This window comes from Manis javanica, chromosome 3 (genome assembly GCF_040802235.1).
Source record: "Manis javanica isolate MJ-LG chromosome 3, MJ_LKY, whole genome shotgun sequence".
In the NCBI taxonomy this organism is placed as follows: domain Eukaryota; kingdom Metazoa; phylum Chordata; class Mammalia; order Pholidota; family Manidae; genus Manis; species Manis javanica.
In genome coordinates this window covers 213,843,945-213,866,208 of record NC_133158.1, presented here as the reverse complement: position 1 = coordinate 213,866,208, position 22,264 = coordinate 213,843,945, and the positions used below count along the sequence as shown (strand labels likewise).

The 22,264-nt window shown below is 38.0% G+C and overlaps 1 protein-coding gene across 2 annotated transcripts in view; it reads right to left on the bottom strand.

Annotated features, from left to right (window-relative positions):
* The window catches only part of GLRA3 (glycine receptor alpha 3), a 134,762-nt gene that overhangs the window by 92,354 nt on the left and 20,144 nt on the right, over positions 1 to 22,264 (bottom strand). For both annotated transcript variants that reach the window (XM_017674121.3, XM_017674122.3), the window contains exons 2-3: positions 14,054 to 14,181; positions 1,719 to 1,786 (exon numbers count right to left, since the gene is read on the bottom strand). In XM_017674121.3, coding sequence (XP_017529610.1) covers positions 1,719 to 1,786; positions 14,054 to 14,181 — 196 coding nt within the window. The remainder of the gene's footprint in view (positions 1 to 1,718; positions 1,787 to 14,053; positions 14,182 to 22,264) is intronic.

Below are 22,264 nucleotides of genomic sequence, written 5' to 3'. Positions count from 1 at the left end.
GTGTGTACTTTTTTTTTTTTTTGTGAGGGCATCTCTCCTATTTATTGATCAAATGGTTGTTAACAACAATAAAATTCTGTATAAGGGAGTCAATGCTCAATGCACAATTATTAATCCACCGGCATAGGGATTATTTTAAGAAACAGAAAACTCAGAACGCTTTTCTTCACCCACCCTCCCACCAACACGTAAAAGAACAGAGCTAGAGGGACTCTTACAGGACGGGAGCTTCCATTGCGGAGAATGCAGTACAATATGCACTGGGTGCGGTGAACATGGAGGAGCCTGACAGGGCCTCGTGGTCCAAATCCTCTTCGTGCCCCATTGCATCTGGATGGCCCAGCAAACATTTGTTTCCCATTTACTCTTTTTTGTCTTCCTGCGAATTGCTTTCCTTCCCTTGGAAGCCCCAGACCCCTGCTCTTTGCTCCCCAGGTCAAGGTGACATAAACGCTTCTTGCCTGATTGTCTTTGGAATCTCCTGTGTTTAGGTGAATTCCCCATACATACACTATGAAGTCTGATTTTCTCTTGTTAATCTGTCTCATGTCAATCTAATTCTTAGAGTGACCAGAAGAACCTTGGAAGGCAGAGGAAAATTTTTCTTTCACACCAGTACAAACACAGGATATAAATTAGGACCAGAAACTCAACCCAAATCCAAAATATGCCAAAGTCGGAACAGGATTGTAGTCATTTTGGGGGTTGGAATTGTACCAGAATGACACTGTACTTATGCAAGCAAATTACATGCATTTTCTCAGTGTTTGCACAAAACACACACTCATATTAATTTATACTCTGTAGTTAAGGTAATTCTATATAATGCCCAAATATGTAAGTTCAGTTCTCTTTTGATGCTTTTATCATAATATTATATTGAGCTTGAATAAAACAAAGATGCCACTAAGTGACTAAACTTTACATACATGAGGAAAATGATGCTTTAATAAAGTCTCTTCCTGCTGAGATAGATTCTCTCCACACACACACACACACACACACATGCACACAACCTTTATACACACCGCAACAGAACAATTTACGTATTAGATTATTTTTTCTTAGAAAATTTGATGGCAAGTCATTCTAAGATATGTCAAATGAGCATGATTCTCTACTTAGTAATGGTTTAGAAAACTAATAAATCTTTAAGTATTTCATATCCCATTTTAGCTAAAATCAACCTCAGAAATTAATGCAAATTATACTTGCCAAATTTAGGAATCGAGTATAATTCCAGGCAATTTAAGAACCACCATGCAGAGCTTCAATTTTTTAAAAACTTGCATGCTATAAAATTTTAGATATCCAGTATTCATATGTCTACCTCTGCATTTTACACGTATACATTTGTAAATACACAGAATAATTAAGTAGGAAATTATTTACTCCTATGCTTTTGTCTGATTATGAAAGAGCATTGAAAATATGATTTATATGGTAAAATTTTAGTTTGAATTTGAGGTTTAAAATTTAACTACTGAATGGGGAAACTCCATTTCATGTTTACTTAACACTTATTCTCTAACATACCACTTCCAAATGAAACATTATTACCTAGAGTTGATTGCAATTTAATTAGGCTATTAATTTAATATTTTTAAATCTCATTATATTAATTTTAACTTTAAATTACATAACATAGGCAGATAATTTGCCATAATGTAATTATAAATTACTCTAGTATGAGACTGTTAGAGAGTAAACACGCCTACCATAGTTGTCTCAGCGATGGAACCAAAGCTGTTTATGAATATGTTGCATGTGACATTAACGGGAGGGCCTGGAAAAGAGATTAAAACATAAGAGCCGGTTAGATACATCATCTAAAATATTTTCCAATAATTCAATGCTTCTCATTATTAAGTAAAAAAAAGAATTTTTCTTACATTTGCATATACACACATGCTTAAAATTGAAAGTAACCTGTACATGAAAATAATCTGGATTGCAAATCACACAGTCATGATAAGTCATTAACATATTCTGCTCCCAGTTTCCTTGATCTCTGTATCTCTGTATCTCTGTAAATGCTGTTTTAGAAGGTTTGACATCCGAGCCCTTTCAGGGAGTTTCTGTTGATTTTTTTTCTTCCATGTATGGGCCATATTTTCTGTCTTTGCACGTCACATATTTGTTGTTATTTTTTGATACTATAATGTGGCAACTCTGGAAACTGGACCTCAGTTTCTGGTGTGTCTTACTGTTTGCTGTTTAGTGACTTAACTAGCCTAATACTGTAAGGTCCGTATTTCCATAGAGTTTGCAAGCACTGAAATGTCCGCTCAATGAGTTTAGTGATCAGCTAACAATAGGTCAGAGATTTCCTTAATGCCTTGAACCAAGAAGTCTTCTGTGAAGGGACTTCGTGCTTGTGGGGAGGGCATGCCTCAATGCTTCCGTCTCAGCCTTCACTTCAACTTGCCCAGGGTTCGAGGCCAGCCAGAGGTGAGAGGTTAGGGTCCCCCATAGAACTTTCCTGGGCATGCACACAACCCTACATGTGTGTGTCTCTCTAGACATACAAGAGTATATAAGCACTTCTCAAAGCTGCCTCTAGGCATCTTATTCCCCAGATCTTTTAAAAGGTTTGTTCAGGCTCTTGTTTGCCCAACTGGTATCACAGACTTACACAGCTGTGTTGCTGAAACGATTTTCTGTGATTGTTTTCAACAAATGCCCTGGTGATAGGATTTTTCCCACAGAGGGAGTTCCCCAAAGTCATATAATGACAAGGTCTCTGAGGGAGGGAGCAGCCTGGAGAGCTCAAATGGTAGCATAGCTCCGGGGATGGACTTTGTGAGGAGCGCCCCGGTCTGCTCCCTCTGGTGCCTGCTAGGCTGCTGGTTTCACAGCTTCTGTGGCAGACAGGCTGCTGGCTTTCAAGGCTGCCACGATGCTGGCAAGTGGGTCCATAGACACATGTGCTCTGGTCTCAGAGAAATTCATCCGTTTTTCTTGGAAAAAGCACTCCTGAGAGTGTTGCAAGCTTTTGGCTGGTTTTTAGAGATCTGACGGTTGATTCTGACATATTCTAGTGTTTCTGTAGTTTTCTTTGGAGGAATGAATCAAAGAACTAACAGAGAACCTGACTCCCCCATTCCAGAAGTACCCTGCAGTGCCTGCTTAGCATTCATCATAAAACCAAGGATTTTTGTTGTTATGAGTCCTATGCATCCATTCCTTTACTAATGTCTAAAACCTGTGTGCACCAAATTGAAGAGGACACGAAGAGATTACCATGCAGAGGGGCAGAGGGAGTAAGAATCGGTGAATTGTTGAGTCCTTCCTGTTACCAGGTACTGTGCTCTCTGACTCATAGACACCACTTAATCCGTATAACACTGCGAGTGTCTAATAGTCCACCCTTCACACACTGGGGAATTAAAGCTTAGAGAGGATACATAGGTGGGAGCAAATAGTACAGTCAGCACTTGAGCCACTGGTCTGATTCTAGGCATCATTCTTTTCTCACCACATCAGGCTGTTCCCCAATCTTTTTCACATAATATAACACTCAAAGCATTTCATTACTGCCTACAGACCTTGTTATTACCCTGATAGCTGTATAAATAAAAAACACTAAAATATTGTATGGCAGAGGTTCAAATAACTCGGAGCTAAACTCTACCTAAGTTAATCAGATGAAGCCACACACAAAAACTGATCTCTATGCCTAATATATCTTGTTATTTGTTTTTTTTCCTGAATATATTTAGAGTAAGTAAATTTTCAAGGTGGGTTACAAAAACAGATAGCCGTCCCTTGCCCTGACTCCCCTGTTTCCCCCTCACTAGAGATAATCACTTCGACTCATTTCACAGATTCTCTGGGTGTTTACCTTGATCTCTCTAAATAATAAGTTTATTTTTTTTAATTTTTTCATATGTTCTGGTTTTAGGCATATGCTCTGATGCCCAGAGCTGAAGATGAGAATTTAGCTTTCTTTCAAATATTATCCCCACCTCTACCAACATAAGCCTTTTTCTGTCTCCATTACTCAAATATGGTTGAATTGTTGTCATTATTAGATCAGTGGTCACTTTTTCCCCTGCTATGACAAGGTAACAATCACTTGTACCTAAGTTGTGAACATACTCTGATTACTTTTCTTTTCCTGAAGAACATTTTCTTGAGGTTGACAATTACTTTGTTTATTTCATAGTTTCTTTTATATGTACCATTAATTTATCCACACATTCTCAATCAAATGCTCTACCCCTGAGCTATACCCCCATTAATTTATCCACAAGTTCTGAAATGTTATTATGTTTCAATATCAGACTCATCAGGTATTTTATTAACTGCCTCTGCCTTCCGACTCGCTCCATTCTAGACTTTATGCTCAGGAGCGTAACTGCAGTCCGACGATTTCCCCGTAATCGTCCCTCTGGGGATTACTACCACTTCTCCCTTTTGTGGATCTCATACTTCCACGGTCCTCATCCCTTCCTCTTTCCTGGCTTATTTCTTCATTTTGGTGGAATATATCCTTCAGTATCTTTTTTCTTCTGAGAAATGGTGCAGGCGATGTGAAGATGGGAAGGTTTTGAAAACTTCCTTGTTCCCAAACGCCCTTTTCTATGCCTGCCCACTTAATTAACAGCTCTCTTATGTGCAGTGAGGTGGGGAGCTACTGGCTTAAGGAAGTCCAGCCTAAGAAATATCTGTGGCCATTATGCCATAGAGCTAAAAATGAACTGTGGTTTCTCAGAGATGAAGAGACAGAAAGAGGAGTCAGGACTTAGAGCAATGAAAATGCAAGACTATTGATTTTGATAAGAGAGTCATGTCGTATAAATGTGGTCAACACTGCTAGTAAAACATAGATGCTAAGTACTTAAAAAGAGCCCAAAGTCTACTGAGCACTGAGATGCATAGGACGTAAAATTCAAACTCATATAGAAACTAAATTGTTTAAAATATGAAGGAGGTAAGAATGAAGGCATGTGATAATAAGAAAACCTCATAAAAGTCCTTAATCCTTGAGATGCTATAATTATTTGATGATTAGGGGAGAGTTTTTAAACAATCTTGTCTGGTTATTTCTAAATGTTTATATATTTTAAAAAATTTAAGATGATGCCTTATATGTAACTATGTGAGAGAAGAGAAAGCATGATTTTCCTCCATCCTTAAAAAATCATGCTTTCTCTTCTAAGAAAAGTTTGAAATTAACTATCAAAATGCTTTAGGTTTCTTTTTTTTTTTAACTTGATGTAAATCTAAGGTAAACTCTTAAATATATGCACAGGAATCTTGCAAAGCCAAAACCAATCTTTCATATTTTCTAGGTTATTTTCCTTTTTCTAGAGGATATTAGAACTCTTCTATTTTCTTTTGCACTAATAGGAATCTGGGGAACATCATTTAGTTTGAGATCTATTCCGTTGTGTTTTTCTGACACACGCGTTGGAAGAGAGAAGACACAGGATCATTACTATTGGGTTAATTCATCTTCCAGTGAAAGGCCGTGGAGGCCCCTCCGTGCTGGGGGAACATCACGCGGGATGAAGCAGCTGCCAGGCGCCTGTCTTCTACGCAACTGGGGGCTCTGTGACAGAAGCTGGAGTAAATACAGCAGTGGGGGATGATTCTTCGAATCCATCAGTTACAAGAAGTGTTCCCTGCCTGGCTGTTACAACATACAAAGTGCTATTTTATTCCCATTTGACTGCTTATCTGAGTAAGTATTCTCTTCTTCAGCAGGAGGAAAGACGAGTGGATGCAGACGCCAAACTCCGTGAGTCCAAATTTGGATTACAAATGTCACATATGTATAACATATATACATATATATCATATATATTCACTTACTATATATATATTCAATGCTCACTATATATTGAATGTATATATATATATTCAAGTGTATATAAATTATTATACAGGAATTTCAAATATATAGAAGGTATTTTATTTTTTTTAATGTAAAAAACATGTTAAAGTATGAAGCAATTTGGAAATAAAAGTCATCGTGTTTAAGGACGGTCTTGGGCCAGGTCATGGAATCTCTCCATAGTGTTAGATACTAAGGCATTTGGAATTTGCTTCATGAACATGAGAGTGGCAGCACAGATCCTTGGCCAAGGGCATGCAGTGAACCAGCACAACATGCAGAATGGGGGAATGGATAGCAAAGCTTCAGGACAGGGAAAACACTTAGGGGTTCATTGTAATAGTCTAGATGGGAGATAGCATGGCCTTCACCAAAGAGGGTGACAGTGGACATAATGACAAAGACTAAGTGGATAGGGTACCATAATGTTTATAAAGTGCTGGATTCTACTCTTTAAGTTTCTGGTTCTTGGCAGATCGGAGCAGTAACCTCAGAGTTGTCTTTCTACCCTGGCTATTGATGTGCATATTCAAAGCTTCTGTAGATAATGAAGCTCATCTTCTGTAGCCATTACAGAGAGCACCTGTTTCAACGGGCCTCGGCCACTGTGTGTGCCAGCGTGTGCCAGTGCACACAGTTCTCCTCTGTGTGCCAGCACACAGGCTGTCCCATCTACCTGCTGCACTGCTGTGTTCAGAGCACAGCAAACAACTGCTGTAGTATCCATACGGCACATAGTGCTTTTCACTGGTTCATCACATCAGTCGCCATTGCAACAGCAGGCATGACAGATGTTTTCAGTAACACGCTTCCCTTTCAATGCCCCTTAAAGAAATAGAATATGGCTTTTCATTCAAGATGGATGAAGGCAAAATGGCAAAGTACAATAGAAAGCCTTGGTAATTATATCAATGCTAATATTATTGGAGAAGGATTGTTCAGCAGGCAGATCTAGAGCAAAACACGAAGGGACAAACAAAAAATAACCCAAGTGTTCTTGCAAATGACTCTGAGGAATTCTTAACCTAATGCTGTATTAAAGTTCACCTTTTTTAAAGACATAGAATGCAATTGGGAGGGTGAATCTCAAAAAATCCTGTGCAGTGATTCATTTTTATGTTAGCTAAATAAATATATTTGTGTAGTCGTGTCATGAGAGAAATTACTTTATTTTTTAATTGACAAAAACATATTTGATAACATTAAAGCCAGATTTACAATTACTTGTTAGATACCTGGAGAAGGTTTGGAAATTATGGTGTAAAAATAGGAGCCAGTTTATCCTTCCCCTTTCTCTTCCTGTTTCCTCCCCTCCCCTTTCATTTTCTTCCTGCAAATGCAGCCCTAAAGCTGTGCAGTTGGGCAATGCCAGAAAGACCTGCACCCTGGGGTGGCTGCAGGGAGCACAGTGACCACGGGGAGCACGGTGACCGCGGCAGGGCAAGCAGGGTGTCTGTGGAGAAGGATCACATGGCACCTCACGGGGTGTGGGGACCAGAGGGAGTGAGGAGGGTATTCCCAGAGCGGGGCAGCCAGCAAGGGGCCCCAGAAGGAGGGAAGGGTGGGGACAGTGTCCACACAGGGCACCCTGGCATGGCATGTCAGTCTGCACAGGGCTAGGGGGTCCTGTCTGTGCCGGAGAGGGGGTGCAGCAGACGTGGCAGATTAATTACATGTTGATCAAACACATAGTTATACAAGGATAAAGGGAGCCAAGCTCCTCACTGTCAGATGAGGAAGTTAAAATACAAACCAGAACAAACCTGTGATAGTGATACAGTGTGTGTTCATGGTTTTCAATAGGTGAGAAGTAAATAGATGTAAATTAGTTTATATGTGAATATACATATGTGTGTATATGTATGTGTGTATTTGTGCATGTGTGTATGTATAAATATAGCCTGCAGGTATATTTATACATACACCAATTTAATCAATTAATCAAAGTGAACATCACCAATAATGCTAAAAATTAACATGGTCCACCATCTGATAAGATGCGATCAGAACAAAGCGTCACTTCTGTGATATTCCTGTCAAGTTGTATGACCTAAATCAAACCAAGAGGAATTATTAGACTAATGTAAATTGAGATACATTCTGTTAAATAAAGAAAAAATTTTTTTTTCATGTCAAGATCTTGACAGTCATAGAAAGAATGAAGTTCTGACTCAGACTGAAGGAGACAATGAGAAATGAGAAATAAAACAGAACACATGATTCTAAACTGAGTCCTTTTACTATGAAACCATTATTCAGATAATCGATAAAATTTGAATGGGGGTCTACAAATTAGATGGTAGCAATATATCCATGTCAGCTGGCTTGTTTCAATGGTCAGATCTGATGGTCATCCAGGGGAATGCTCTTATTTGTATGACACCCAAGTATTGGGACATTAGGTCAGTGACCCACTGTCAGGAGGGTAAGGAAAAAAAACTAGTTTTGTGCTATCTTACAAATCTTGTTAATTTTACATTGTTTTTTAAAAAAGTGAAATAACTACTACAGAAAGAATGCATTAAAAAAAGCAAACAAAACCTAAAAATATAGCTTGCAGAATCTAACTCTATGAACATTTCGGGTGAACATCTCCACAAATGGAGTGTGGACAAAGGCATACAGGATGAGGTCAGAACCAGATGATGCTGATTCCTTTTCTTTTGATGGACCAGAAATTATGGGTTGTACAGGGTGCCAGAAAGATTGGAAAAAAGGAAAGAATATCACTTTGAAAATCATTAAGAAGCAGCAGAAACACAAGGACGTGGGACAGTTCCTACTGTGACCAAAACAGTTTCCAAGGACTTTTTCTTCCGTTTTGTTGCCCCTCCTGAAGCTCCTGAGCGTGGAGATCTGGATGACGAGGCTGAAGCTGTCCGTGCTGCAGACTTTGAGATTGGTCGCTTTTTGCGTGAGCGTGCAATGCCAAGTTCAGGGTCATGCTTCCCTGGGGAAGCTATTGAAGACGGCGATGATGATTATGATGAAGAAGGTGAAGAAGCGGATGAGGAAGGGGAAGAAGAAGGAAATGAGGAAAATGGCCCAGACTATGACCCAAAGAAGTATCGCGACCCCGCAGAGCGCGAGCAGCCGGGAGGCAGGACACGTGGCCTTGAGGACAGCCTGCTCTGGTCTACCTGCTGCTTCCCTGGAAAGGATGAATTTTACAACATTCGACAAGCATATTCAAGTTTTCTGCTGTTTGCCTGTTTTTGTTTGTGCAGTCTAAAATAAAAACGTCACATAAAAGAAAACATTTACAGTTTTAGAAAGGCTCATTTCTTAAAGGGGTTTCTTATTAAAATGACCTTGTTTTATGTAAAAATGCAAGTAGAAAATACACTTCTTCAAAAACCGATGGTAAATTTTATTCAAGAACAATAAATAGCACCTAGATGGATAGGAATAGTTAAAATGGATAAAAGAGATGCTTTTCCCAGAAAAAAAAAAAAGAAATACAGGTAGGAAATGAGTTTTAGGTACACATGCCGTTCTGGGGATGAAACATGTTACTGCAGAATAGACTTTTTGAAAACTGTATGTGATGTGGGAGAAAGGGACTCATATAGTGAAAAGACAGAAACCACAAAGACATTGTGAAGGTAAACACAATGTTATTTCTAGGTGAAGAGAGTGACCACCGGGGGTAGAATGGCAGAGGGGACACACGCGGTGAGAGCTCGGGAGGCGTGCACGGCCAGGGGACAGCGGACACAGAGCCCTCTGCCTGGATCCAAATCAGGCCGAAAGCTCATCGAAGACCAGCTGAAGGCCCAAACTACAGGGTCAAAGGAAACAAGGAAAAGCTGGTAAAATAGTCTAGTGAAATAATTGTGTTGTCTCTAAAATATTACTTTTAGTTCCTATTCAATTGTTTTTATCTATTACACTGGCTTCTACTTTCAAATGACTCCTGGGTGCTTCTATTTCAAGATGGGGGGCTGACATAATATTCCTTCTCTCTGAGGACATAAAAATGATATTATCAAGTAAAAATAAGATTAAACATATCACACCAAAGAGAATGGAGGAAAATCATAATGATATAAAATACAGAAGGCAGAAGAAAATGATTGGCAGATGAAAGAGAGAAAAGCCTAAAATAAATACAGCTGAGGACGGCATGGAGAAGTGAATGTGCTCAGAGGACCTGAGGGGGACACAAGTACAGGGTCCGCATCTGTAGGAGAGGAGGTGGGGAGTTGGAAGGGGCCGGAGGGAGAGGCGACCGGCACCTGTCGGAAAGTTTCCAGCTTCCCATCCATCTTCCTGCAGAGCAGCGGTAGCCTAGGGCTGAGCCCTGTGGAATTTTTGAAAGAATGGAAACACTTTTTTCTTTTTCACTTTTTGCAAGCATAGTTTATTAAGGTGATTGGAAATGATACGGTTCTGCTCATCAGTGCTGACTTTTTCAATGTTTTTCTTCAAGCTTTCATGAGACGTAGTTGACATAGAACATTGTGTAAGTTTAAGGTGTACAATGTGTTGATTTGATACACTTACAACCTGCAGCACCATTACCACTGTAGCATTTAGCTAACAGCTCCATCACATCAGGTAATGATTATTTCTTTTTTGCAGTGAGAATTTTTAAGATCTTTTAGCAACTTTGAAGTATATAATACAGCATTGTTAACTAGAATCATAATGCTATGCACTAGAGTCCCAGCACTTGTTCACCTCCTAGGTGTTTGCAAAAAATTAAAAATATGAGTTTGGGGAAAATAGGGTTCCTGACAGTACCTCAAAATTAAAGAAAACCGTATTTGACATCCGGAAGACTCCAGACCAATGCCTAGTCATGAGCAACACTTCCTGAAAGCAGAGCTCTGGCTGGGGCAGTGACGTCTGCCAGGAAACCACCTCTCTCCATACACACACACACACACACACACACACACACACGCACACACACACACGCACACACACACACCACACAAAACCTGTATCAGCGCCCAGGCAACTCGATTCAATCTCCCTGAACCACAGAGCATTTCCTTTACGTATAAGAAAACAAGGGACTTAAAGAGAGTGCACGAAATGAATAAACATAATTATTCCTGCAGGAAAAGAAGAGACATCACTAGGCAGAAAGCAGAAACAGAGGAGACAGAATGCAGGAATGGAGGCGTTAAGTCAGCCGCCTAGGTAGGGCAGAGGACCCTCCTCACACCTTCTTTGTCAAAGGCCCAGAAAGCAACCAGCACAGATTAGAACAGGTCCTGGTGAGGAGTAATGACGTCCCTTTTGGAGTGTTTGTCTCAAAGAAAAAGAGCCGGGCATAAGGACTGTGGAGGCAAAGAACTGCTGCTTTTCATTACTAATAATTGCAGACAATTTAATTTTGACGGAGTACAGGTCATAAATAGAGCAAATGGCTACACGTACAAAATAATGCCTGCCTTGCAGTCTGTGACTTCACATTCGAGGAAAACGGTTTAGGACAAAAAAGGACTGTGAAGAGAACAAAATACAGTCACAGAATTGAGATACTCCTCAATCTGCAAGAATGTACACTTTATGGGTTTTGACAGATTGTATAATGGCATGTTTCCATCATAACTGTGTCATACACAATAATTTCCTCGTGTTTCATCTAAGAAGGTCACTCTTCCCCGTGTGTGCAAGAGTGACTTAGAGGACAAATCTGAGCACCCCTTCAATGCAGGGGAAAAGGACAGAGGGCTGGAGAGCGGGAGTGGGACTGTGTCAGACACAGATGACAGAAGAGATCAGATTATTTTTTTTAAGGGAAAGAGAGCTGTTTTGGAAAGCAACACAAAACAATGCCAGGATAAACTGTCTCTTTCATAAAGAAAACCGTGCAAAGATAGAACAAATACATTACATGCAAGGGAGCAAAAATTAAAATAGGATTTGATTTCTTAATATGAAACCTCAGTAGACAATGAAACAGCATCTACAAACTTGTCAGCTAAAATCCTGTAGTTCAATAATTGTACAAAGTTTCTTTAATGTCAGGTGTATAAACAAGAGATTATCATGGACTAGTATTCAGTGGTAAAGAGAAATGAGCAATCAAACCACAACACGTGGTTTGGAGGCACTGCAGAGCATATCACTGAATGAAGGAAGCCAGCCAGAGAAGTCCACATACTGGATGATTCCAACCAAATGACATTCTGCAAAAGACAACACTCTGGAGACAGTAAAAAGCCAGAGGTTTGAGTGGAGAGGAAGGAAAGAGTGACCTTCTCAGATGAAACACAAGGAAATTATAGTGCATGACACAGTTATGATGGAAACATGCCATTATACAATCTGTCAAAACCCATAAAACATTTGACTCCTAGAAAAGATGAAAAAGCAAGAATGTTCACTAAAAACTAACCCATTAAATTATTTTTTTTAAGTTGGCATTATTATTTTTGGTAATCAAATGCAGCATGCACTTGTTTTTCTGATATTCAGAGTATATGATATCTTAAAAAAGAAGAATAGAGAGAAAATACCCCCCCTTTTTTTCTGTTCCTTTAAGGACACTGGGGAGTAAGAATTGATTCTCCTATGCTCAATACAGAAAATCTCCCTCTGAACTGCTGTGGTTATCAGCTAGTTTTCAGGAATGCATTTTTATTTAAAAAGAATCAGCACTGATTTTAAGCAAGACTAAATCCTTGGGAATTCTTTCTTGACCTCAGACATAAACTGTAATAATGAACCACATTTAAGATAGTTCTAGGTTTCCCTTGTCCATTAAATGGTTGAAATAATTAAATAAAATACACTTTCCAAAAGCATGGAAAAGCACTGGGACTACTATTGTGTGGTCAGTGACTTACCTTATGTATAAATGTTCATACACATTAAAAATGGAATATATTTTCCTCTTTAATTTTCACTGAAAACCAATCGACCCACTGAATCCCTGAATATAGTGCCGTCATGATCCACTAATTACCAATTGTGTTTTTCGTTGACTCATGTAACAGCCAAATATTTTTAAGATGAATTCAACCTAATGTCAGGGTATTTTGCCTTCCCTCAATTTAAAAGATCCTCACAATGCTGAATTTTCTCATTTCCCTTTGTGCATGACGCTCCTTAAGCTGTGTTATTTCCTCACGGTTTGCATTCAGTGTTGGCCTCCTGCGCAGCTTAACACACTTAGGGTCAAAATGCTTAAAAACAAATCAAGAAATGCAATCCACAACTTGCATGTTAAACTAATTTTGAAATTGAAGCAATTCATAATTCTCTACTTATAAATCATCCACAAATTTTACTCCTGTCTTTCTCTCCTGCTGCCCATTCTTGGTGTTTTCAGTCCTGTCTAATCCTTACAGTGCTGTAAAACAATCCGTCTTTTTCCTTCCATAAGAACAAATGCAGGAAACACAATTATTATTGTAGGCAACATTGTTTTTCTTTTCACCTCTAAGAATAAAAACAACTTAATGAATCCTATGGTAAAAGTGTATTCTTACAGTTTAGAATATTTTCTTTATTGAATAGAATAATATACAAAATATATTAAATAAATAAGGGAATGGAAGTTGCTTTCTAATCACTTACCCTAGGTTAAAAATTACAGGGCATGTGTTTCTGGATAATCCACACGTAACTGGTACAAACATGCTGCCTATCACTATACTAAACACAAGTAAAAAGTAGTACTCTTAAATTGATCATTACACTCTTTCCTATAAATGTAGATAAAACATTAGGTAAGTCGTATAATTTCTTAAATGTTATCAGTGGTTTTTAGTTATCCCAGATCCTTCTCTGTTCCTAAATTGAACAACTCTTTGATTCTCCACAATACAGAGAGTCCAGCAATGGGGGATTTAAAATAAGGGAAGGTTCACTGTCAGCTTTGAAGGGAGCTTCCACTGTGGCTAGTAAGAATGCGTATTAGAGCATGTGTATTAAACTGTAACATATTAATGTATATATGCTTTATATATACAACTTCTTAAAATCTGCAAAAAAAGTAGGCAGAACACAAGTTTGAGCTTTAAAGAATTCACAGTTCAGTAGATTGACATCATCATGACAATATTACAACAGCTAAAGAAGAAAAAAAAAACCCACTACTGGTCCAAAGAAGACATACTTTTGACTAGTACAGTACTTGGAAGATTTTGGAAATAAGCATTAGAATTTTTGGTGAAATCCACTTGAAAAGGTATCTTGTGAATCACACTTAAGACAGCTTTCATATGTAATAGTAAACAGGACAATTACCTTTAAAATTAGGTCTGATTCTCGCATCGTATCCCGATGTCCTCCCCATTAATTTATCCAGAAAGTCAGAAGGTGACATGGGAACACTTCGGGGCCTCGCACTATGTGTTTCCTTTGTTGCAACCAAGCTACAAACGAGAAAAAGAAATCATTTTACAAAAAAAGTCTTCTTACTGGCTATTACCAGCAAATATAAAATACAAACTCTCAGCAAAACAACTTTGAAAAAAAGAAAAACTTTATGTACTCTACAGTCAATATTATCATAATGACAGATGGGTATTTATACATTTATAGTCAGTTTAAAAGGTGTCACAAGTATTTGGCCCAAAGGTCAGTGGTGACATTACTTTGTATTAAGTCCGAAAACAAAGCCACTTCTAAAGTATTAGGCTTCCAAATTTGTATTTACCTAAACTTGATTTCTAATTACAATTTTTAGCTAAAAGTATTCTGAGTTATTCAGGCATAAGAAAATAGGAAGTTTTAGCTGTGAAATACAATTCTTACTGCTTCTATTGATGGGAAAACATCACCCTTCGGGTTTTGTGAATTTTTCTGAACAGTAATAAAACTTCTATCCAATAGTGTAAACAAAGCTCTTTTCTTCTATTTGAGTGTTTTCTACCCATTTAAATGCACCTTGCTTTCACTTTGTGTGATTCATCAGTAGTACATGCTGTTCGGGTCTAAAATGTGTGTCTCAGGATTGAGAAATAATCATAAATATTTCTCAAAATAAAAAATATGGTCTGTGCCCCTGGGTATCACGCAGTGAGAGTCTGTATCCAGGAAAGGCGAAGGGTTACAGTATTTTTTTATTCGAACATTTTTCTTTCATGCAACTGCTCATCCCTAGAAGCTTGCTAAGATGAAATCATCTTTCCTATCCACAGAGAAGTTGCTCAGGGAAGTGAAACAGACTGAGCACATGTGTGTTTGCAACTGATATATTCAAGCTGATGCTACTTCCTGGAGATTGTCAATCATCACATTCAGCTGTCACTCAACTCAGAGCATCGCTGACCCCCGAAGCATTGTGCTTACCGCCTGATCTCAAGCAGCATGAAGTTATTAAATTCCTCCTTCCAGAATTTGTAATAAATAATAGTGAAAATGGGCCTTAGAGCCATTCCCGTTGAATTGTCTACCACACACATAGGCACAGTTTTAAAATCCAGTGTCAATGATAAAGTGAGAATATTTCTGAAAGCATAGGGCCATGGCCAAGAGCACCTGCTAATGGCTGCATTGCTGTAAAGGTTCTGTCTAGTGGTGCCCATTCTAAACCATGTATTTTCCCAAGGACTTTCTTGTTTTCTCCCTCAAGAGAAATTTCTCCTCTCCTTATTCTTTTGTCTCCATATTACTTTGTGACCTTTTATCTCTGATTATTATTGGTCAGTTGAACTCTCCGCCATCGTGATCTTTGGAAAGTTGATTCTAATGTAATAATAATAATAATAACAATAATAAAATCATGAAAAGAATAAAAGAAAAAAACCCAGTACCTTCTCAGTAATTCTAGACCTTTTCTCTACCACATGGTTTTAAGTAACTTTTACCTGCCCACTTAAGCCACGTTTGCTAATTTTCCATGGTCCAAGAACATACAGCAGAAAGTCATTTCAGAGCTCTCATTGCTACATATTGCTGCTTCTAAGCCATTGCCTTTATTTCCTTTGTAAAATCCTTCCTTACATTATCAGAAAATAAACTATTACATTCTCCTACCAACAAATAAACCAACTTATGTGGATCTGAATCAATAATACCCTGCCCCAGACCTTTTAAAAAAGACAAATACCATGTGATTTCACTTACATGTGGAATCTAAAAACAAAACAAAATAAACAAAACAGCAGTAGACACATAGACACTGAGAAGTGACTGGTGGTTACCGTAGGGGTGGGATCAGAGTGGGTGGGTGGGGTAGGTGACAGAGAAAGAGGCACAGAAACTGCAATCATAATATAAATCAGTCACAGGATGGTAGTACAGCATGTAGAATATAGCCAATGTTTCTGTAACATTTTTCGATGTTGACAGTTACTACACTGGAGGGGATGAGGATTTAATAATGTGGGTAACTGGTGAATCACTGTGTTGGATACACAAAACCAATATAATATTGTATATCAACTATAATTCAATAAAAATACACTTAAAAATAAATAAATAAAATCTGAAAATAATAGAATGCTATGTATGTTGAATGGGCAATCCCTTATATTGTGCAGTGGCTGGAGGAGATTCTTGTGGATTATCCAGGTCAGCATGCAATGACGTGTATCCTTATAAGAGAAAGGCAGGGGCACATTCGATTACAGAGAGGAAAGCAACGTGACCACAGAGGCAGAGATGACGTGATGTGGCCATTGGTCAGGATGCCTGCAGTGCACAGAGGCTGTAAGAGGAACAGATTCACTACCTCCTGAATTACTACAAATCTCTGATTAATTGCCAGAGTTCTGAAATAGTTGGTTGTCACATTTTTCGACAGTTTTCTTACTGCTTTTATGGAGGAATTTACAAGTCTGTACTCCCATTCTTGCTGTCACCACCACCACCCTGATAATGACTTCCTAGACTTCTCTTTAGATTTGTTTTATTATATTTGTGCCTTAAAGAATCACACACTCTTCACAGCTCCATCTTGGAGCTTCTCCTCTTCTTTCTTTCTCTGGATAATTATATTCACTCCCGTGGTACAAGCTACCTCTCATAAAGCTATCCTTTCTTGCACCAACATGCATTTAAATATCTGTTCAGTGTTGAAGTAATGAATTTCGAGTTCTCATATAATTTATTAGGTGCAAAGCATGGTGTTTAAAACAGTAAAGTAGGCAGAACACAAGTTTGAGCTTTAAAGAATTCACAGTTCAGTAGATTGTTCTGTCCGGCCAATCTGGGGTCTACAGAGGGTGCTTGCACAGGTACCACTGAGCAGGAGGTGGAAGTGAGATCACAGGGAAGAGCGTGCTTGGCCAGGCCCCTTCTTCTTACCACTGGGAGCAAAGTGTTCATGTTTTGTAAGAGGGATTCACAACCAAGCTCTGCAAAGTGATGCCTCTGAACAAATGAGAAAATTCTGAGCCCAGAAATATCCCCATTTTCTTCACTAGTTATGTTCCCTTCAGTAACATCAGAGCCATCCAGCTGCTTGCAATTGATTTTATTTCTCAAGATTCACAATTTTGACTCAAAAGGAATTACATTAAGCAAAACTACATTAATTGGTTAAAAGTGTTTCAACATAGTCTATGCCTTCCTTTTCTGGAAGGGGCACAGGCAGTGCCTACGGGAAGATTTCCCATTACTAGTATATTTCTAGCTCTGGCATATTTTGCCTAGAACTTTCTCCCTATTACAGTAATGCCTGAGACTTGCGCCATGTGGACATTAGCAGAGAGCTTCAGTCATTAAGAGAGCTTCTAGTGATGAATACAAACTCTGCGGTTCTGTGGCCAATCTGGAATTTTACTCTAATTTTTAAACAATGAATAGTCCAAAACACTTTTTTTTAAGCTGTTGAAATTCAAGTTAGGAGGAGGCAGGGGGAAGAAATGTTACATGAATTTAGAATGCATTTTGGATAAGAAACCTTATCATCAATTCCATTTTCTTTCTTTTTTTTGTCTAAACCTCCTACTTTCAACAAAACTGTCATATTTATAGCAAGCCACTAAGGTTGTTAGCAAATTACTCATGATCCATACTTTCGAAAGCAGCAGCTTTGAATGTTTTAGAAACCTTTTATTTATGAAAATCTCAAAATCTACGTGTTAATTTGCCTGCCTCCCATGCCTGGCTCTTCTTTTCTATGCTGTCCCAAGTACTGGATTTACTATTAATTCCTCTCGGAAGCTGTGTGTGGGCTGATAGACATTCCCATCAATGAACATTTGCTTCACCTAGGTATTTTCTATATTCTTATTTTTATAAATATGTGCTGCTTGAAAGTTCAGACACTTCAATTTCTGAGACACTGTCAGAAGCCTACTTTGTTAAACACTGAAATCCAACCCTAAAATTTCTTAGAAAGGCTAACTACCTTCCCCTCCCCCTCTCTCCCCTCAATCCTGTTCAATGAGTGAAGATAAAATATATCCACTTTCTGAGAATAGAAAGAACCACTAAATATAATTCCTTTTAAGGAAAATGTAATATAATTGTCAATACTTATTTACCTGCTGGATGCTCCTTAGAATTGAGAGAAAATATGAAAGTTGTTGCAGGGAAACATAATGTGGGTTTGAGACAAATTTTGGCACCTGGGGCCACAAATCTCCACACATCTATTTTTATGAGTTGATTTACCCAGAAGCAAGGGTGACCCATGGGGAATAAATCAGCGCCCAGATTCCTGAGACAGAGAAGTTTTAGAGGATGAGGAGAAAGACAGTTTACTAAGCATCCTGTAGCTCCATAAGCAGTCCTGTCGGGTTATAATTTCTTCTAAGAATTTTTTCCATTATTATCACTTGGAACTTTCTGAGTTGGAATGGATGCAACTGATATTTCTAGTGCCAATTAGAAAAATAAAACTCAGAATGGGAGAAAAGAGCATTCTTTCCATTTCCTTATGGCTTCAGTCTCTTTACGAGACTGAACTAAAGAGAAACTGGAAAATCTGGGCATATGAAGTTTTGAGCAGTTCACACTAAAGCACGCTGCCCTGGGAGGGGAGTCATTGTTTGTCATGAAGAAACATATGGTGAATCCAACTTTATGTTGACTGCTTGACAGTAATTATTTAAAAAGGACACCAAAGTGGAAGGTTATAAAAAGATGATTCCAGAAGAGCTCTGCAGACTCTGAGAAATAGCTAAAAATTAACAAGGCACTATGATCTTGATTCTTACCACTATGGGCAATGTGCCAGTGAAATGCACTTATCATTTTTAAGTGTTCTCGGTTCTACCTGTAGTTTGACGAGACCTGGGCTATTTTAGTTTACCTAACAATAAAAATGGCTGTTCCTTCATATACATGAAATCATTTAATTCTCCTAACAACCTTGCTAGCCAGATATTATTCCCTATGTATTACAGACGAAGAAAGCAACGTATAGAGAGGTTTTTTTATTAGGCCAGGCCACTCAGATATTAAAAGTGTAAGCCAATATTTAAAACAAATTAAACTTCCCACTGAAAACAACTAGACAAGATTTAAAAAAAGAAATCTGTGCACTGAAATGCTAAAAACAGTGAGAAATCACATGGCTAAGACCTAAGATAAAAGAAATCCATGGAAGTGAGCCAAGTATTCAGACCTGCATTTCCCTCAGGGGTGGCAATAAACGTCAGCCTAGCAGCTGAGAGGTTAACAATCTGTGTACAAGTTGTGAAAGTGTTATGGACTTAGGGGGATGAAAATTGTATTCCAGGACTCGCCAAAGGTGTGATCTCCTGTGAGTTGGTTTGGGATCAATTTTTGAGTAAGAATGAACCAGAAATATAGGAGCCTTAGCAGGAAACTAAGCATAGCTTGGAATCATCTCAGTTTCTGAATAAAATAATCACAGATTGCTAGCAACCTAGCTCTCTAACAAAGGCAAACATAAATCAAACTCCGGCTATTCCCACACAACCTAGTTTCTTTTCCATTCTTTTCAACTTGGTTAATGACACTTCCATCTTTCCATTGCTCAGGATACAAACCTTTGATAACGCTGACCCTGTTTTTATTTCACTGATCATATTCATCTGGTGGGTCCTACCTTCTCATTTGGATGCATAATCCAACTTCATCTCACCATGTACTCTTCAGCTCCTTCGGTACAACCTATTGCTAACCATTACCTTTGCTCTTTGGACTTCTATTTACCTAGCTAACTTGTACTTATCTTTATGATATAGGTTTCAACATCATCTCCTCAGGAAGCCTAAAATATTCTCTCTGATCCTGTAAAATCCTGCTAAAATATTTCTCAAATTTGTGTCTCTCCTTAGGAGCATGTGTTCTAATTGCAATTGTCATTTTTAATAGGATTAATCAATGTTGGGTCTCCTCCTTTGTAGGATATATTTAAGAAAAAATCACGACCTTTCTGTTTGCTTTCAGAGTCCAGAAGTAACCCAGAGCTTCCACAGTGATGAACTGAACAAATATTTTTGAAAGAAAATATTATACATAATGATGGAGAAATCAAACATCAGTCCCTCCAAGTCTAGCTATACTCATACTTTGACTACACGTTTAACACTTTCTCCCCTTTTTCCTCCTACTCAAGTTAGGAGTCGTGCTAACAAATAATGAGGGAAGATCATAGAACACGTATTTAGAAATAGGGAAAACAGACACACAGGACACTGCAAGAGAAACTTAGATCATCAAGTTTGTGTCTGGAAGTTATCGTTTAAAGATGGAACTGGATAGTTATAACTTGGAATGACACGGGTGCCTTTCTAACTCAGCCTGATACTGCACTGGTGTCTATGCTCAGTGCTTACGTGAATCAGCACTTGTTAGGGGTGTCCATGTTCAACGCTTGTCAGTTGGGAGTGACAAATTACATAATGTTTGTGTGTTTGTATATGAAGAATTAATACAGGGTCGTAGGTAGGGGGTGGGATGGGGAAGGAGGGCTCCCTCCAGAAGTAAAATAGGTGACAACTGGTTAAATAGTGCAGTCATTTGCATTTTGTTAACTCTAATATTTATCCAGCCTTCTTTGTCATATCTACAAATTTATTTTTATCATAAAATCACTCATTTTTACTAACCATTTAAAAATTCAGCACTCAGAATTAACGTAATTGTTATAACTTCTACTGTGGCATTCTCTTACTTCAACTCAAAGAACTAAAAGGCCAAAACACAGCTAATTAATTCACTGATTTGTAGCTTCTTAATAACTTATTTGTTTTAAAGAAAACTAGTTGTTTCAGATACACTGACAGTTACTCGGAGTAGACTTAATAGGTCTCATCATAAGTTGAGCACACAATAACTAGTACCTGAATGATGTCCCTAGAGGGATAAACAACAAATTCTTTTAAATCAAAAACTTCTGTGTGATAATAAAAGAGGTTGATTTGGAACTCAATAAATTTTCAGTAAGTAATATAACTTATTATTATTATTATTTCCATAGAAGTTAGGTCTTTTGAGACAGTAATTCGAGAAAGGATGTTTCCCCAATGACGCTAACTGACAAAGCCAGTCACTCGCCTCTTTCGACTTTAGTTTAGCTCGACAGAGGAATAAACATGCTCTTTATTTGATTTAGAATATCACTGTCTCCTTGGAAAGGAGAGCACATGGAGTCTTTGTCTGGATGCTACTGCATATTTCCTCTCAGAGAAGCAGTGTCTCCCTTGAAAAGACCAGGGGAAACCTATAGTAAAGTCTCCTGAATTGTATAGTTCATGTTCTTATTCAATTTATATATCTTCATTAAACTTTTCTTTTTTTTGTGATTTGAGAAATCATGGTTGTCAATTAGACATTTACAATAATTAGGTTTAAAATTATAAACTTAAAAATGTAGTTTTATATACTACATCATTACCCTAATAGTTGCATGCATAAGCCTTTCAGCAGAAATGTTTAATTCCCCAAAACATTTTTATTAAAAATCTGTAATAAATAAAACAAAACATTCAAATTCTTATGGAAGGGTAAAATAAGCAGAATGCCAAGATAATACAAAGAAAAGTCTTTGTTCTCCAAGATTTTATTTCAATGTATAACGAATCTATGTATATGTTACACATGTATGTGTAGAATGTATATGTGTATCTATGTATATTAATATATACACTTTTCTTGAGAGTTCTATATTCATTTGTATAGACACATATACATGCAAAACACATACTTCTGTATTCACTTAATTGTACTTATGCAGTGAAAAATAGTTACTGAAGAATCTGATGCAACGGAGGAAAATATCAATATAAGAATGTACATTATGGTAAAAGAAACAGACAGTAAACAGATAAGCACAAAAGTAATCAAAATAAGTAGGGATTGCTCTAAGTACTCAGAAGAAAATAGGTGGATGAAGAAACAGAAGAGCAAATGAGAGAGGCCATACTGGATGGACGGTCAGTAAGGACTTTCTAGGGAATCGAAATGTGAGCTGAGTTGGGAGCTGATGGAACCATGTGCCAGTTCAAACTAACGCTGTTGTGACCATCAACAATCTTCTCGCAGATGATAACATACACTTAATCTCTTATTTTTATAACAGACCTATAAGCA